The following is an 18,737-nucleotide window of genomic DNA, read 5'->3' as shown; positions in this document are numbered from 1 at the left end:
AAGGAGAAGAGTCAGCAATAAATCTAATCGGAAATTCAGGAGAAACTTCTTTACCCAGAGAGTGGCGAGAATGTGGAACTCGCTACCACAGGGAGTGGTTGAGGCAAATAGCGTCGATGCATTTAAGAGGAAGCTGGATAAACACATGAGGGAGAAAGGAATAGAAGGATATGTTGATGGGTGAGATGAAGAGGGGTGAGAGGAGGCTCGTGTGGAGCATAAACACCGGCACGGACCAGTTTTTTAAAGAAAAAAATATTTGTTTATGGGATGTGGGCGTCGCTGGGCAAGGCCAGCATTTATTGCCCATCCCTAGTTGCCCCTTGAGAAGGTGGTGGTGAGCCGCCTCCTTGAACCGCTGCAGTCCGTGTGGTGAAGGTACTCCCACAGTGCGGTTAGGGAGGGAGTTCCAGGATTTTGACCCAGCGACGATGAAGGATCAGCCGGTATATTTCCAAGTCAGGACGGTGTGTGACTTGGAGGTGAACTTGGAGGTGGTGGTGTTCCCGTGCGTCTGCTGCCCTTGTCCGTCTAGGTGGAAGAGGTCGCGGGTTTGGGAGGTGCTGCCGAAGAAGCCTTGGCGAGTTGCTGCAGTGCACCTTGTAGATGGTACACACTGCAGCCTCGGTGCGCCGGTGGTGGAGGGAGTGAATGTTTAAGGTGGTGGATAGGGTGCCAATCAAGTGGGCCGCTTTGTCCTGGATGGTGTCGAACTTCTTGAGTGTTGTTGGAGCTGCGCTCATCCAGGCAAGTGGAGAATATTCCATCACACTCCTGACTTGTGCCTTGTAGATGGTGGAAAGGCTTTGGGGAGTCAGGAGGTGAGACACTCGCCACAGAACACCCAGCCTCTGACCTGCTCTTGTTGCCACAGTATTTACGTGGCTGGTCCAGTTAAGTTTCTGGTCAATGGTGGCCCCCAGGATGTTGATGGTGGGGGATTCGGCGATGGAAATGCTGTTGAATGTCAAGGGGAGGTGGTTAGACTCTCGCTTGTTGGAGATAGTCATTGTCTGGCACTTCTTTGGCGCGAATGTTACCTGCCACTTATCAGCCCAAGCCTGAACGTCGTCCAGGTCGTGTTGCATGCGGGCATGGACTGCTTCATTATCTGAGGAGTTGTGAATGGAACTGAACAATGTGCAGTCATCAGTTTCTCGGATCCGAGGATGACTTGCTTCCACATTAAAAATGTGACCCCAGCTATTCACAATATATATTAATGATCTAGACAAGGGAACTAGATGTAATATCTCCAAGTTTGCAGATGACACAAAGCTGGGCGGGCGTGTGTGTTGTGAGGAGGATGCCGAGAAACTCCAGTATGATTTGGACAGGTTGGGTGATGCAATATAACGTGGATAAATGCGAGGTTATCCACTTTGGTGTCAAAAACAGGAAGGCAGATTATTATCTGAACGGCAATAGATTGGGAGAAAGGGAAGTGCAACGAGACCTGGGTGTCCTTGTGCACCAGTCGCTGAAGGAAAGCATGCAGATGCAGCAGGTGTTTAAGAAGGCAAATGGTATGTTGGCCTTCGTAGCGAGAGGATTCGAGTACAGGAGCAAGGATGTCTTGCTGCAGTTGTACAGGGCCTTGGTGAGACCACACCTTGAGTATTGTGTGCAGTTTTGGTCGCCTTATCTGAGGAATGATGTTCTTGCCATGGAGGGAGTGCAGCGAAGATTCACCAGACTGATACCTGGGATGGCAGGAATGACTTATGTGGAGAGATTGGGTCGATTGGGCTTATACTCGCTGGAGTTTAGAAAAATGAGAGGTGATCTCATTGAAACTTATAAAATTCTAACAGGACTAGACAGACTAGATGCAGGAAGGATGTTCCCGATGGCGGGGGAGTCCAGAACCAGGGGTCACAGTCTAAGGATAAGGGGTAAGCCATTTAGGACTGAGATGAGGAGGAATTTCTTCACCCAGAGAGTGGTGAACCTGTGGAATTCTCTACCACAGAAGGCAGTTGAGGCCAATTCATTAAATATATTCAAGAAGGAGTTAGATGTATTTCTTAAGGCTAAAGGGATCAAGGGATATGGGGAGAAGGCAGGGACAGGGTACTGAATTTGGATGATCAGCCATGATCTCATTGAATGGCGGAGCAGGCTCGAGGGGCCGAATGGCCTACTCCTGCTCCTATCTTCTATGGTTCTATGAGTTCTCAGGTGACTGATGAGTCCAATGAGGGACCTACAGTCTCTGTCACAGGTGGGGCAGACGGTGGTTGAAGGGGCGGGTGGGTGGGGTGCTTGGGTTGACGTGCACTGCCTGCGCTTGGCTTCCGCTTGCTCCCGGCGAAGAGACTCGAGGTGTTCGGCGCCTTCCCGGATGCTTCTCCTCCACATTGTGCGGTCTTGGGCCAGGGGTTCCCAGGTGCCGGTGGGGGATGTTGCACTTTTTCCAAGGAGGCTTTGAGGGTGTCCTTGAAGCGTTTCCTCTGCCCACCTGGGTCTCTCTTGCCGTGTCGGAGCTCCGAGTAGAGCGCTTGTTTTGGGAGTCTCGTATCGGGCATGCGGACAATGTGACCCGTCCATCGGAGCTGATCGAGCGTGGTCAAAGCTTCGATGCTGGGGATGAGCGAGAACACTGACGTTGGTGCGCCTATCCTGCCAATGGATTTGCAGGATCTTGCCGAGGCAGCGTTGGTGGTACCTCTCCAGTGCTTGGAGGTGCCTGCTGTACATGGTCCATGTCTCTGAGGCATACAGCAGGGCGAGTATCACTGCTGCTCTATACAAAGTTTGCCTTCCTTGTAGCCACTGAAATCATCCAAAAAGGAATATATCAATCGATTGACCCAACCACGAAGCACAGAAGGAGGCCATTCGGCCCATCCTTTGAAACAGCTCCCTCCATTGTTCTTTCCCCATAACCCTGGCACATCTTATACCTCATCACGTAGAGACCTGATTGGTTAAGGGGGGGCGGGGGGGGAATGTGGGTTGCCCCACGCGGCTCCCCGCTGCTGATGGTGATGCCACTGCAGCCGGATATCTGCCGCGGTCTTTCATCGTTCGAGCTCACGCCTGGTGTGGGAGGGAGATGGGACTTGGGGGTGAGGAGAGGAGGGGGGATTCCCATCATAGAAACATAGAAACATAGAAGATAGGAGCAGGAGTAGGCCATTCGGCCCCTCGAGCCTGCTCCGCCATTCAATGAGATCATGGCTGATCATCCAAATTCAGTACCCGGTCCCTGCTTTCTCCCCATATTTTTTATTTTTTTCTTCATTGATGGGATGTGGGTGTCGCTGGCTAGGCCTGCATGTAGTGCCCATCCCTAATTGCCCTCGAGAAGATGGTGATGAGCCGCCTTCTTGAATCGCTGCAGTCCATATGGTGCAGGTACACCCACAATGCTGTTAGGAAGGGGGTTCCAGGATTTTGGCCCAGCGACAGTGAAGGAACGGCGATACAGGTCCAAGTCAGGATGGTGTGTGGCTTGGAGGGGAACTTGTAGGTGGTGATGTTCCCATGCGTCTGCTGCCCTTGTCCTTCTAAGTGGTAGAGGTCGCGGGTTTGGAAGGTGCTGTTGAAGGAGCTTTGGCGAGTTGCTGCAGTGCATCTTGTAGATGGTACACACTGCAGCCACAGTGCGCCGGTGGTGGAGGGAGCGAATGTTTAAGCTGGTGGATGGGGTGCCAATCAAGCGGGCTGCTTTATCCTGAATGGTGTCGAGCTTCTTGAGTGTTGTTGGAGCTGCACTCATCCAGGCAAGTGGAGAGTATTCCATCACACTCCTGACTTGTGCCTTGTAGATGGTGGAAAGGCTTTGGGGAGTCAGGAGGTGAGACGCTCGCTGCAGAATTCCCAGCCTCTGGCCTGCTCTTGTAGCCACAGTATTTATATGGCTGGTCCCTTGATCCCTTTAGCCTTGAGAAATATATTCAACTCCTTCTTGAATATATTTAATGAATTGGCCTCAACTGCCTTCTGTGGTAGAGAATTCCACAGGTTCACCACTCTCTGGGTGAAGAAATTCCTCCTCATCTCAGTCCTAAATGGCTTACCCCTTATCCTTAGACTGTGACCCCTGGTTCTGGACTCCCCCGCCATCAGGAACATCCTTCCTGCATCTAGTCTGTCTAGTCCTGTTAGAATTTTATAAGTTTCAATGAGATCCCCTCTCATTCTTCTAAACTCCAGCGAGTATAAGCCCAATCGACCCAATCTCTCCTCATACATCATTCCTGCCATCCCAGGTATCAGCCTGGTGAATCTTCGCTGCACTCCCTCCATGGCAAGAACATCCTTCCTCAGATAAGGCGACCAAAACTGCACACAATACTCAAGGTGTGGTCTCACCAAGGCCCTGTACAACTGCAGCAAGACATCCTTGTTCCTGTATTCGAACCCTCTTGCTACGAAGGCCAACATACCATTTGCCTTCTTAACCGCCTACTGCACCTGCATGCTTACCTTCAGTGACTGGTGCACAAGGACACCCAGGTCTCGTTGCACTTCCCCTTTTCCCAATCTATTGCCGTTCAGATAATAATCTGTCTTCCTGTTTTTGCCATCAAAGTGGATAACCTCGCCTTTATCCACGTTATCTTGCATCTGCCATGCATCTGCCCAATCACCCAACGTGTCCAAATCGTACTGGAGTTTCTCGGCATCCTCCTCACAGCACACACGCCCACCCATCATGAGGTGGGGGGGTGTTGGCCCCTTGGGGAGAGGGGAAAGGTTTTTCGAGGGAGCTCAGCAATCCCCTGATCTTGTCGTCTTCAGCTTGAAGCTGGCCAGCGAGGAGAAGGACTCGAAGATCGGGGTTCTGGAGGAGAGCCGGGCCACCAGCCAAGCGGAGGCGGCCGAGCTGCGCAGCAGCCTGCGTGAGGTCGAGAGGTCAAGGTTGGAAGGTCGGCGGGAAATTCAGGAGCTTCACCGGCAGGTACGACCTTTCACCCCTCCACCCGCCCCCTCCCACCATCGGGTTCAATAAATGGGTGGGCAGAGTCCATGATAGGGGAGAGTGTACATGGGCTGTGGGAGGAGATTAAATGGGTGGGTAGACTCCATGATAGGGGAGAGTGTACATGGGCTGTGGGAGGAGATTAAATGGGTGGGTAGAGTCCATGATAGGGGAGAGTGTACATGGGCTGTGGGAGGAGATTAAATGGGTGGGTAGAGTCCATGATAGGGGAGAGTGTCCATGGGCTGTGGGAGGGGATTAAATGGGTGGGTAGAGTCCATGATAGGGGAGAGCGTCCATGGGCTGTGGGAGGAGATTGAATGGGTGGATAGAGTCCATGATAGGGGAGAGTGTACATGGGCTGTGGGAGGAGATTGATTGGGTGGTTAGAGCCCATGATAGGGGAGAGTGTACATGGGCTGTGGGAGGAGATTAAATGGGTGGGTAGAGTCCATGATAGGGGAGAGTGTACATGGGCTGTGGGAGGAGATTAAATGGGCGGGTAGAGTCCATGATAGGGGCGAGTGTACATGGGCTGTGGGAGGAGATTAAATGGGTGGGGAGAGTCCATGATAGGGGAGAGTGTCCATGGGCTGTGGGAGGGGATTAAATGGGTGGGTAGAGTCCATGATAGGGAAGAGTGTACACGGGCTGTGGGAGGAGATTAAATGGGTGGGTAGAGTCCATGATAGGGTAGAGTGTGCATGGGCTGTGGGAGGAGATTAAATGGGTGGGTAGAGTCCATGATAGGGGAGAGTGTGCATGGGCTGTGGGAGGAGATTAAATGGGTGGGTAGAGTCCATGATATTGGAGAGTGTTCATGGGCTGTGGGAGGAGATTAAATGGGTGGGTAGAGTCCATGACAGGGGAGAGTGTACAGGGGCTGTGGGAGGAGATTAAATGGGTGGGTAGAGTCCATGATAGGGGAGAGTGTACACGGGCTGTGGGAGGAGATTAAATGGGTGGGTAGAGTCCATGATAGGGGAGAGTGTCCATGGGCTGTGTGAGGAGATTAAATGGGTGGGTAGAGTCCATGATAGGGGAGAGTGTACATGGGCTGTGGGAGGACATTAAATGGGTGGGTAGAGTCCATGATAGGGGAGAGTGTACATGGGCTGTGGGAGGAGATTAAATGGGTGGGTAGAGTCCATGATAGGGGACAGTGTCCATGGCCTGTGGGAGGAGATTAAATGGGTGGGTAGAGTCCATGATAGGGGAGAGTGTACATGGGCTGTGGGAGGACATTAAATGGTTGGGTAGAGTCCATGATAGGGGAGAGTGTACATGGGCTGTGGGAGGACATTAAATGGGTGGGTAGAGTCCATGATAGGGGAGAGTGCACATGGGCTGTGGGAGGAGATTAAATGGGTGGGTAGAGTCCATGATAGGGGAGAGTGTACATGGGCTGTGGGAGGTGATTAAATGGGTGGGTAGAGTCCATGATAAGGGAGAGTGTACACGTGCTGTGGGAGGAGATTAAATGGGTGGGTAGAGTCCATGATAGGGGAGAGTGTACATGGGCTGTGGGAGGACATTAAATGGGTGGGTAGAGTCCACGATAGGGGAGAGAGTACATGGGCTGTGGATGAGATTAAATGGGTGGGTAGAGTCCATGATAGGGGAGAGTGTACACGGGCTGTGGGAGGAGATTAAATGGGTGGGTAGAGTCCATGATAGGGGAGAGTGTACATGGGCTGTGGGAGGAGATTAAATGGGTGGGTAGAGTCCATGATAGGGGAGAGTGTACATGGGCTGTGGGAGGAGATTGATTGGGTGGGTAGAGTCCATGATAGGGGAGAGTGTACATGGGCTGTGGGAGGAGATTAAATGGGTGGGTAGAGCCCATGATAGGGGAGAGTGTCCATGGGCTGTGGGAGGAGATTAAATGGGTGGGTAGAGTCCATGATAGGGGAGAGTGTCCATGGGCTGTGGGAGGAGATTAAATGGGTGGGTAGAGTCCATGATAGGGGAGAGTGTCCATGGGCTGTGGGAGGAGATTGAATGGGTGGGTGGAGTCCATGATAGGGGAGAGTGTGCATGGGCTGTGGGAGGAGATTAAATGGGTGGGTAGAGTCCATGATAGGGGAGAGTGTACATGGGCTGTGGGAGGAGATTAAATGGGTGGGTAGAGTCCATGATAGGGGAGAGTGTACATGGGCTGTGGGAGGAGATTAAATGGGTGGGTAGAGTCTGTGATAGGGGAGAGTGTACATGGGCTGTGGGAGGAGATTAAATGGGTGGGTAGAGTCCATGATAGGGGCGAGTGTACATGGGCTGTGGAGGAGATTGAATGGGTGGGTAGAGTCCATGATAGGGGAGAGTGTACATGGGCTGTGGTGGAAATTGAATGGTGGGTAGAGTCCATGATAGGGGAGAGTGTCCATGGGCTGTGGGAGGAGATTAAATGGGTGGGTAGAGTCCATGATAGGGGAGAGTGTACACGGGCTGTGGGAGGAGACTGAATGGGTGGGTAGAGTCCATGATAGGGGAGAGTGTATATGGGCTGTGGGAGGAGATTGAATGGGTGGGTAGAGTCCGTGATAGGGGAGAGTGTACATGGGCTGTGGGAGGACATTAAATGGGTGGGTAGAGTCCATGATAGGGGAGAGTGCACATGGGCTGTGGGAGGAGATTAAATGGGTGGGTAGAGTCCATGATAGGGGAGAGTGTACATGGGCTGTGGGAGGTGATTAAATGGGTGGGTAGAGTCCATGATAAGGGAGAGTGTACACGTGCTGTGGGAGGAGATTAAATGGGTGGGTAGAGTCCATGATAGGGGAGAGTGTACATGGGCTGTGGGAGGACATTAAATGGGTGGGTAGAGTCCACGATAGGGGAGAGAGTACATGGGCTGTGGATGAGATTAAATGGGTGGGTAGAGTCCATGATAGGGGAGAGTGTACACGGGCTGTGGGAGGAGATTAAATGGGTGGGTAGAGTCCATGATAGGGGAGAGTGTACATGGGCTGTGGGAGGAGATTAAATGGGTGGGTAGAGTCCATGATAGGGGAGAGTGTACATGGGCTGTGGGAGGAGATTGATTGGGTGGGTAGAGTCCATGATAGGGGAGAGTGTACATGGGCTGTGGGAGGAGATTGATTGGGTGGGTAGAGTCCATGATAGGGGAGAGTGTACATGGGCTGTGGGAGGAGATTAAATGGGTGGGTAGAGCCCATGATAGGGGAGAGTGTCCATGGGCTGTGGGAGGAGATTAAATGGGTGGGTAGAGTCCATGATAGGGGAGAGTGTCCATGGGCTGTGGGAGGAGATTAAATGGGTGGGTAGAGTCCATGATAGGGGAGAGTGTCCATGGGCTGTGGGAGGAGATTGAATGGGTGGGTGGAGTCCATGATAGGGGAGAGTGTGCATGGGCTGTGGGAGGAGATTAAATGGGTGGGTAGAGTCCATGATAGGGGAGAGTGTACATGGGCTGTGGGAGGAGATTAAATGGGTGGGTAGAGTCCATGATAGGGGAGAGTGTACATGGGCTGTGGGAGGAGATTAAATGGGTGGGTAGAGTCTGTGATAGGGGAGAGTGTACATGGGCTGTGGGAGGAGATTAAATGGGTGGGTAGAGTCCATGATAGGGGCGAGTGTACATGGGCTGTGGAGGAGATTGAATGGGTGGGTAGAGTCCATGATAGGGGAGAGTGTACACGGGCTGTGGTGGAAATTGAATGGTGGGTAGAGTCCATGATAGGGGAGAGTGTCCGTGGGCTGTGGGTGAAGATTGAATGGGTGGGTAGAGTCCATGATAGGGGAGAGTGTCCATGGGCTGTGGGAGGAGATTAAATGGGTGGGTAGAGTCCATGATAGGGGAGAGTGTACACGGGCTGTGGGAGGAGACTGAATGGGTGGGTAGAGTCCATGATAGGGGAGAGTGTATATGGGCTGTGGGAGGAGATTGAATGGGTGGGTAGAGTCCGTGATAGGGGAGAGTGTACATGGATTGTGGGAGGAGATTAAATGGGTGGGTAGAGTCCATGATAGGGGAGAGTGTACATGGGCTGTGGGAGGAGATTAAATGGGTGGGTAGAGTCCATGATAGGGGAGAGTGTACATGGGCTGTGGGAGGAGATTGAATGGGTGGGTAGAGTCCATGATAGGGGAGAGTGTACATGGGCTGTGGGAGGAGATTGAATGGGTGGGTAGAGTCCATGATAGGGGAGAGTGTACATGGGCTGTGGGAGGAGATTGAATGGGTGGGTAGAGCCCATGATAGGGGAGAGTGTACATGGGCTGTGGAGGAGATTGAATGGGTGGGTAGAGTCCATGATAGGGGAGAGTGTACATGGGCTGTGGAGGAAATTGAATGGTGGGTAGAGTCCATGATAGGGGAGAGTGTCCGTGGGCTGTGGGTGAAGATTGAATGGGTGGGTAGAGTCCATGATAGGGGAGAGTGTCCATGGGCTGTGGGAGGAGATTAAATGGGTGGGTAGAGTCCATGATAGGGGAGAGTGTACACGGGCTGTGGGAGGAGACTGAATGGGTGGGTAGAGTCCATGATAGGGGAGAGTGTATATGGGCTGTGGGAGGAGATTGAATGGGTGGGTAGAGTCCGTGATAGGGGAGAGTGTACATGGGCTGTGGGAGGAGATTAAATGGGTGGGTAGAGTCCATGATAGAGGAGAGTGCACATGGGCTGTGGGAGGAGATTAAATGGGTGGGTAGAGTCCATGATAGGGGAGAGTGTACATGGGCTGTGGGAGGAGATTGAATGGGTGGGTAGAGTCCATGATAGGGGAGAGTGTACATGGGCTGTGGGAGGAGATTAAATGGGTGGGTAGAGTCCATGATAGGGGAGAGTGTACATGGGCTGTGGGAGGAGATTGAATGGGTGGGTAGAGTCCATGATAGGGGAGAGTGTACATGGATTGTGGGAGGAGATTAAATGGGTGGGTAGAGTCCATGATAGGGGAGAGTGTACGTGGGCTGTGGGAGGAGATTAACTGGGTGGGTAGAGTCCATGATAGGGGAGAGTGTACATGGGCTGTGGGAGGAGATTAACTGGGTGGGTAGAGTCCATGATAGGGGAGAGTGTACATGGGCTGTGGGAGGAGGTTGAATGGGTGGGTAGAGTCCATGATAGGGGAGAGTGTACATGGGCTGTGGGAGGAGATTAACTGGGTGGGTAGAGTCCATGATAGGGGAGAGTATACACGGGCTGTGGGAGGAGATTAACTGGGTGGGTAGAGTCCATGATAGGGGAGAGTGTACATGGGCTGTGGGAGGAGGTTGAATGGGTGGGTAGAGTCCATGATAGGGGAGAGTGTACATGGGCTGTGGGAGGAGATTAACTGGGTGGGTGGAGTCCATGATAGGGGAGAGTATACACGGGCTGTGGGAGGAGATTAAATGGGTGGGTAGAGTCCATGATGGGGGAGAGTGTCCATGGGCTGTGGGAGGGGATTGAATGGGTGGGTAGAGTCCATGATGGGGGAGAGTGTCCATGGGATGAATGGTCCTCCCTTGTTCCGCCTTGGTGTTGTTCCCCTGTTTCCTTGTGTTGCGATGAGGAGTTTTCCTCTCACTCTCTCTTCACCATTTTGTTCTTCACCCCTCCATTTTTCTCCGACTCTCCCCGCAGTTGAAGACCTTGGAGAGCGAGCTCTCCCGCAGTTCCCAGGACCTGGCCAACCTCCGGACCTGCTCGGAAATCCGGGAACAGGAGCTGCGGTTGGAAGTCGCCGGGCTCAAGCGGAAGGTTCTGGAAATGGACGCCCAGTGCGAGACCGCGCAGCAGCAGGTAGGCAGCGGCGACGCCTTCCCTGGGCGAATAGCCAACACGGAATCGGTCAGGTTGCTGGCCAACCCCCCACCACCCACCACCACCTCACCCCACGCAAGGCCTCCTGATCCAGCCCAGTGGGCACTGAGTCCAAAAATGCGGCCCTTGTCTGTTTCTAGCCAATCACACTTTTACCAGAGATTGAACGTGGGATCTTCCTGTTCTTTCTGCCTTAGGGCCCATTTTGCCTCCACGTGCATGGTCATTATATTCCATCAATCAGACATCTCACCAGTATTTATCCCTAAACCAACAGCACTAAAACAGGTGATCCGGTCATGATCACATTACTGTTTGTGGGACCTTGCTGTGCGCAAATTGGCTGCCGCATTTCCCACATTACAACAGTGACCATACTTCAAAAGGTCTGCTTTGGGTTGTCCTGAGGTCGTGAAAGGCGCTATCACAATGCAAGTTCTGTGTTCTTTACTTAAGCGCCGCACTGTCGGAGGGGCAGTACTGAGGGAGCGTTGCACTGTCGGAGGGTCAGTACTGAGGGAGCGCTGCACTGTCGGAGGGTCAGTACTGAGGGAGCCCTGCACTGTCGGAAGGGCAGTACTGAGGGAGCGCTGCACTGTCGGAGGGTCAGTACTGAGGGAGCCCTGCACTGTCGGAAGGGCAGTACTGAGGGAGCGCTGCACTGTCGGAGGGTCAGTACTGAGGGAGCGCTGCACTGTCGGAGGGGCAGTACTGAGGGAGTGCTGCACTGTCAGAGGGGCAGTACTGAGGGAGCGCTGCACTGTCGGAGGGTCAGTACTGAGGGAGTGCTGCACTGTTGGAGGGGCAGTACTGAGGGAGTGCTGCACTGTCGAAGGGGCAGTTCTAGAAACATGGAACATAGAAGATAGGAGCAGGAGTAGGCCATTCGGCCCCTCGAGCCTGCTCCGCCATTCAATGCGATCATGGCTGATCATCCAAATTCAGTACCCGGTCCCTGCTTTCTCCCCATACCCCTTGATCCCTTTAGCCTTGAGAAATATATCCAACTCCTTCTTGAATATATTTAATGAATTGGCCTCTACTGCCTTCTGTGGTAGAGAATTCCACAGGTTCACCACTCTCTGGGTGAAGAAATTCCTCCTAATTTCTGTCCTAAATGGCCTACCCCTTATCCTTAGTCTGTGACCCCTGGTTCTGGACTCCCCCGCCATCGGGAACATCCTTCCTGCGTCTAGTCTGTCTAGTCCTGTTAGAATTTTATAAGTTTTGATGAGATCCCCTCTCATTCTTTTAAACTCCAGCGAGTACAAGCCCAATCGACCCAATCTCTCCTCATACGTCATTCCTGCCATCCCAGGTATCAGTCTGGTGAATCTTCGCTGCACTCCCTCCATGGCAAGAACATCCTTCCTCAGATAAGGCGACCAAAACTGCACACAATACTCAAGATGTGGCCTCACCAAGGCCCTGTACAACTGCAGCAAGACATCCTTGTTCCTGTACTCAAACCCTCTCGCTACGAAGGCCAACATACCATTTACCTTCTTAACCGCCTGCTGCAACTGCATGCTTACCTTCAGCGACTGGTGCACAAGGACACCCAGGTCTCGTTGCACTTCCCCTTCTCCCAATCTATTGCCATTCAGATAATAATCTGCCTTCCTGTTTTTGCCACCAAAGTGGATAACCTCACATTTATCCACATTATATTGCATCTGCCATGCTTCTGCCCAATCACCCAACCTGTCCAAATCATCCTGGAGTTTCTCGGCATCCTCCTCACAGCACACTCGCCCACCCAGCTTTGTGTCATCTGCAAATTTGCAGATATTACATCTAGTTCCCTCGTCTAGATCATTAATATATATTGTGAATAGCTGGGGTCCTAGGACCGATCCCTGCGGTACCCCACTAGTCACTGCCTGCCACTCGGAAAAAGACCCGTTTATTCCAACTCTTTGCTTTTTGTCTGCCAACCAGTTCTTTATCCAAGTCAGTACCTTGCCCCCAATCCCATGTGCCTTAACTTTACACGCTAATCTCTTATGCGGGACCTTATTGAAAGCCTTCTGAAAGTCCAAATACACCACATCCACTGGTTCTCCCTTATCTATTTTACCAGTTACATCCTCAAAAAATTCCAGTAGATTAGTCAAGCACGATTTACCCTTTGTAAATCCATGTTGACTTTGTCTGATCCTGTCACTGTTTTCCAACTGCTCTGATATTACATCTTTTATAATGGACTCTAGCATTTTCCCCACTACCGATGTCAGGCTTACCGGTCTGTAATTCCCTGTTTTCTCTCTACCACCTTTTTTGAATAGTGGGGTAACATTAGCTACCCTCCAATCCATGGGTACTGTTCCAGATTCCATCGAATGTTGGAAGATGACGAGTAATGCATCTACTATTTCTAGGGCCACTTCCTTAAGTACCCTCGGATGTAGATTATCAGGCCCTGGGGATTTATCGGCCTTCAATCCCATCAATTTCCCTAACACCATTTCCCTACAAATACTGATTTCTTTCAGTTCCTCCCTTTCATCAGACCCTATGTTCCCCGACATCTCTGGGAGATTATTTGTGTCCTCCTTTGTGAAGACAGAACCAAAATATGTATTTAATTGGTCAGCCATTTCTTTGTTCCCCATTATAAATTCCCCTGATTCTGACTGCAAGGGACCTACGCTTGACTTCACCAATCTTTTTCTCTTCACATATCTATAAAAGCTTTTACAGTCAGTTTTTATATTCCCTGCAAGCTTACTCTCATATTGTAGGAATGTTTAGTTCCTATCAAGAGACTGAGGTCGACTCAGGCGATCAAACAAACGATGTTTAATGTAAAACTAACTGAGTTTAACAAACAAATGCAAGAGAACTATGAATACCGGTCTCGTCAGCTTCCCGGAGGCTCCACGAGGACTGCCAGGGCAGTCACGTGGCTGGCGTCATGACGTCATCACGTTTTCCCGCCGGTGGGGGGGTCACGTGATGAACGGCGTGACGTCATCGCGTTTGCCCGCGCTCTTAAAGGGACCGCGCTCTGTACATGCAAACAGTATATACAAAGATACAGACTCAGGCTGTAGCCAACATATTGTTAAAGGGAATTATATACAGTTGATCGGAGTCCCTTAGTGGCTCCGCCACATGCGCCCCCCCAGAATTGTCTTTAACAGACAAAGTGAAATGGCGAGGAGGCCTGACAAGCCTGTCAGAGCGACTTCTGTACACTTGAAGTGGAAGCTGCTGGACGGCGGGCGGGCTGGCGGGCGGTTGCGCTTGATCTGGCACGGCGACTGTGGGCGGTTGGCCACGTTTTGGCGGCTGTGCGGTCTCGACCGGGCGGTCAAGGTCCAAGTGTGCCGGCTTCAACTGGTCAACCGAAATGTGGTCCGGTTTACCTCCGATATCCACCGAGAAAGTTTTGTTTCCCGGCTCTAGCATGCGGGAAGGACCAGTGTAAGGGGCCTTGAGCGGATCCCGATGAGCGTCGTGGCGGATGAGCATATATTCGGCGTTCTTCAGCTCTGCTGGGACGTGGGAGCTCTGAAAGCCGTGATGCGACGTTGGTACCGGTGCGAAACACCTGGCTGCCTCCTGGTGGCTGATGAGTTGATTGGATGCGGACCATGGCTCTGTTGGAGTCGGAAGGCAATCCCCTGGTACGCGTAGCGGCTGGCCATAGACGAGCTCTGCCGAGGACGAGCAAAGATCTTCCTTGGGTGCCGTGCGAAGACCCAACAGGACCCATGGTAGCCTGTCCACCCATCCAGCACCTTGAAGGCTGGCCCTCAGTGCGGCTTTGAGCGACCTGTGGAACCGTTCGCACAGGCCGTTCGCCTGTGGGTGGTGGGCTGTGGTGCGATGTAGCTTGATGCCGAGCCCCTGAGCCACTGCGTTCCAGAGCTCAGAGGAAAAGTGCGGTCCACGATCAGAAGAGATGTCCGCCGGTACCCCGAAACGGGCGACCCAAGAGGAGATGAATGCCCTGGCTACATCTGCCGAAGTGGTGGATGACAAGGGAACTGCCTCTGGCCATCTAGTGGTGCGGTCTACCATCGTAAGGATATCTGTAAACCCATGAGAAGGTGGAAGTGGCCCCACCAGGTCCACATTCACGTGATCGAACCGTCGCTCCGGAACAGCGAAGGTGGCCAATGGAGCTTTGACGTGACGCTGCACCTTGGCCTTTTGGCAGACCACACAGGTGTTGGCCCAGTCGCGAACATCCATGTGCATGCCCCGCCAAACGAACTTGGACAACATCAGCCTTTGCAAGGCCTTCATGCCAGGGTGTGACAACCCGTGTATGGCGCCAAACACTTTGCGGCGCCAGGCTACCAGCACGATAGGGCGAGGAGCTCCCATGGAGACGTCGCAAAGTAGCGTGGTGCCTGCGGCGTGGAATTTGATGTCGGCTGCTTGGAGGCTAGAGGGGCTGGTTCGGTAAGCTTGCACCTCTGGATTCGAGGCTTGATTCGCAGCCATGAGGGCATAGTCGATGCCGAGCTGGACTGCCTGAACGGTCGCGTGGGAGAGGCAATCCACCACCAGGTTGTCTTTACCGGCCACGTTCTGAATATCAGTAGTGAATTCAGAGATAAACGTTAGCTGACATTGTTGTCGGGCTGACCACGGTTCGGCGGTCTTGGCCATAGCGAACGTTAGTGGCTTATGGTCTACAAAAGCAGTGAAAGGACATCCTTCCAGCAAGAACCGGAAATGGCGGATGGCCAGAAAAAGAGCCAGCAACTCCCGGTCGAAGGTACTGTCCTTCCGCTCGTTTCGCCGTAGTTGACGGCTGACGAACGCCAGCGGTTGCCACGTTCCATTTACCCACTGTTCCTGCACTGCGCCGATGGCGTAGTCTGACGCGTCGGTGGTGAGGGCAGCGGGTGCGCCAGCATGGTCGCGTTGGCGAGGGCGTTTTTTGTGTCAACGAACGCCCGGTCCATGTCGACCGTCCAGCTTACCGGATCCTTGCCAGACTTGCTCTTGAGGGCCTCATACAGGGGCTGCATGAGCAGAGCTGCCTTAGGCACGAAGCGGTTACCATTCCGAGGAACTCCTGCAGGGCCTTGATGGTCTGCGGGCACGGAAAGGATGTCACCGCCTCTACCTTTGCTTGCAAAGGCACCGCTCCCTCCGATGTGATGCGATGTCCCAGGAAATCAATGTGGGGCAGACCAAACTGACACTTGGCCGGGTTGAGAATCAGACCGTGTTGGCTGCGGCGACGAAAGAGGGTGCGTAGGTGCGCGAAGTGTTCCTCCTTATTTCGACTGGCCACGAGGATGTCGTCTAAATCGACGAAAAGGAACTTGAGGTCCCGCAGCACGGAGTCCATGAGGCGCTGGAAGGCCTGGGCAGCGTTCTTCAACCCAAAAGGCATCCTCAAAAATTCAAAAGGCCAAATGGGGTGATGACGGCGGTCTTCTGCACATCCTGCAGGTGTACCGGAACCTGGTGGTAGCCTCGGACCAGATCCACCTTGGAAAACACGGTGTTCCCAGCCAAATGGGCAGAGAAATCCTGAATGTGGGGGATCGGGTATCGATCAGGAGTGGTATCGTCGTTAAGTCGCCGATAGTCGCTGCATGGCCGCCATCCGCCGCCGGGTTTCGGTACTATGTGGAGAGGCGAAGACCAGGGACTATTGGACCAGCGAATAATCCCCAGGCATTCCATCGGAGCGAACTCCGCCTTCGCGACCACCAGCTTGCTGGGTTCGAGGCGCCGGGCCCGCGCGTGGACCGGGGGGCCGGTGGTAGTGATGTGGTGTTCCACACCATGCTTCGTGGCCGTAGAGGAGAACGTAGGTTTGGTCAGGTCCGGAAATTCACAGAGCCGGCGAGCGAACTCGTCCGGAGCTGGGAAAGCGCAGGAGACGGTGCGCGACATGGTGTTACCACGATGGCAAGGAATAGAGTGAAATGTGGCCGCGTTGATCAGCCGCCGCTTCCGCACATCGACCAGGAGGCCGTTGGCGCACAGGAAATCCGCGCCAAGGATGGCTTGTGAAACCCTGGCCGTAACAAATTCCCAAACAAATCGCTGGCCGCCGAAGCACACCTGGACCCGCCGTTTGCCGAAGGTCTGGATAGCTCTGCCATTAGCCGCTTCGAGTGAGAGGCCGTGCTTCCCAGTTTGAACATCAATAGCGGACGCGGGTATAATGCTGCACTGTGCGCCAGAATCGCCGACCAGAGATGGAATCGGTGATGAACATCAGCTTGCCAGAATTTCCGATTGTCATCGTAGCCGCGGGGCACCCGTTAGACCCGTTCCTCTTTCGGCAGAGTTGCTGTCGTTGTTTTTTTGTTTTGGGCGAGAAGCTGCAGGGAGGGCGGCAACATCTTGCTTTGGCGCCAAAATGGGCGTGGTAGCAGCATAGCCCCACGGGTTGAGGAGCCAGGGCGGCATCTGTGGGAGGTGGGCGCCTCGTGGCCGCGCAGTACTGCTGCGTCACCGCGAAAATCTTGTCCGCTTCGGCAGCAAGCGCTGCGCAGTCTGTGACCTCGGACCTGGCCAGGGCAGATTGTACTTGTTCCGGTAACTGACTGAGGAATAGCTCCCTAAAGAGAAAGCATTCCGGTTCGGAGCCAAGGAGCGTGAGCATTTGGCTCATGAGCTCAGACGGCTTGGAGTCCCTGAGGCCAGGCGTAGTGAGCAGTCAGCGGGCGCGCTCCGACTTTGTGAGCCCGAAGACCTGTAACAACCGCGCCTTGAGTGTTTCATACTTGCGGTCGTCCGGGGGGTTCTCAAGCAGGCTGACGATCCGCGAGGCGGTGGCGCTGTCGAGTGCGGAGACCACGTAGAAGTAACGGGTCTGATCCGCAACGATGTTCCGTAGGGCAAACTGGGCTTCAACCTGGATGAACCACGAGGTCGCTTGTTGCTCTCAGAATTGCGGTAGCTGCAATGTAACGGCGTTTGTTTCCATGCTTCGTTCCTTCTGCAAAAACCATTTGCAAAAGTCGGGGTCACCAGTGTAGGAATGTCTAGTTCCTAACGAGACTGAGGTCGACTCAGGCGATCAAACAAACGATGTTTAATGTAAAACTAACTGAGTTTAACAAACAAATGCAAGAGAACTACGAATACCGGCCTAGTCAGCTCGGAGGCTCCACGAGGACTGCCAGGGCAGTCACGTGGCTGGCGTCATGACGTGATCACGTTTTTCCCGCCGGTGGGGGGGTCACGTGATGAACGGCATGACGTCATCGCGTTTGCCCGCGCTCTTAAAGGGACCGCGCTCTGTACATGCAAACAGTATATACAAAGATACAGACTCAGGCTATAGCCAACATATTGTTAAAGGGAATTATATACAGTTGATCGGAGTCCCTTAGTGGCTCCCCCACAATATTCTATTTTCCCCTTAATTAATTCCTTTGTCCTCCTTTGTTGAATCCTAAACTGCTCCCAATCCTCAGGTTTACTGCTTTTTCTGGCCAATTTATATGTCCTCTCCTTGGATCTTATGCTATCCCTAATTTCCCTTGTTAGCCACGGTTGAGTCACCTTTTTTGTTTTATTTTTATGCCAAACTGGGATGAACAAATTCTGTAGTTCATCCATGCGGTCTTTGAATGTTTGCCATTGCCTATCCACCGTCAACCCTTTGAGTGACATTCCCCAATCAATCCTACCCAACTCGCGCCTCAGACCATCGTAGTTTCCTTTATTTAAATTCAGGACCCTAGTCTCTGAGTCAACAACTTCATTCTCCATCTTAATGAAGAATTCTATCATATTATGACCGCTCCGACCCAAGGGGCCTCGTACAACAAGATTGTTAATTAATCCTTTCTCGTTACATAATACCCAGTCTAAGATGGGAGGGAGTGCCGCACTGTCGGAGGGGCAGTACTGAGGGAGCGCTGCACTGCCGGAGGTGCCGTCTTTCAGATGAGACGTTAAACCGAGGCCCCGTCTGCTCTCTCAGGTGGACGTAAAAGATCCCACGGCCAATATTGGAAGAAAATCAGGGGGAGTTCTCCTCGGTGTCCTGGGGCCAATAATTATCCCACAACTCACACCACTAAGAAAAACAGATGACCTTGTGAT

General features: G+C 52.8%; 1 protein-coding gene across 4 annotated transcripts in view; it reads left to right on the top strand.

Moving 5' to 3' along the window:
- The window catches only part of LOC147091459 (uncharacterized), a 113,179-nt gene that overhangs the window by 31,942 nt on the left and 62,500 nt on the right, over positions 1 to 18,737 (top strand). For all 4 annotated transcript variants that reach the window (XR_015075214.1, XM_085976803.1, XM_085976804.1 and 1 more), the window contains exons 6-7: positions 4,750 to 4,909; positions 10,518 to 10,676. Coding sequence is in view for 3 of the 4 variants with exons in the window: in XM_085976803.1 (XP_085832929.1) it covers positions 4,750 to 4,909; positions 10,518 to 10,676 (319 nt within the window). In the remaining variant the exon portion in view is untranslated. The remainder of the gene's footprint in view (positions 1 to 4,749; positions 4,910 to 10,517; positions 10,677 to 18,737) is intronic.

This window comes from Somniosus microcephalus, unplaced genomic scaffold, assembly GCF_052327205.1.
Source record: "Somniosus microcephalus isolate GS21.2 unplaced genomic scaffold, FLI_Smic_1.0 unresolved_chr3, whole genome shotgun sequence".
NCBI lineage: Eukaryota > Metazoa > Chordata > Chondrichthyes > Squaliformes > Somniosidae > Somniosus > Somniosus microcephalus.
The sequence above is the reverse complement of the archived record's forward strand: the minus strand, read 5'-3'. Positions and strand labels throughout refer to the sequence as shown.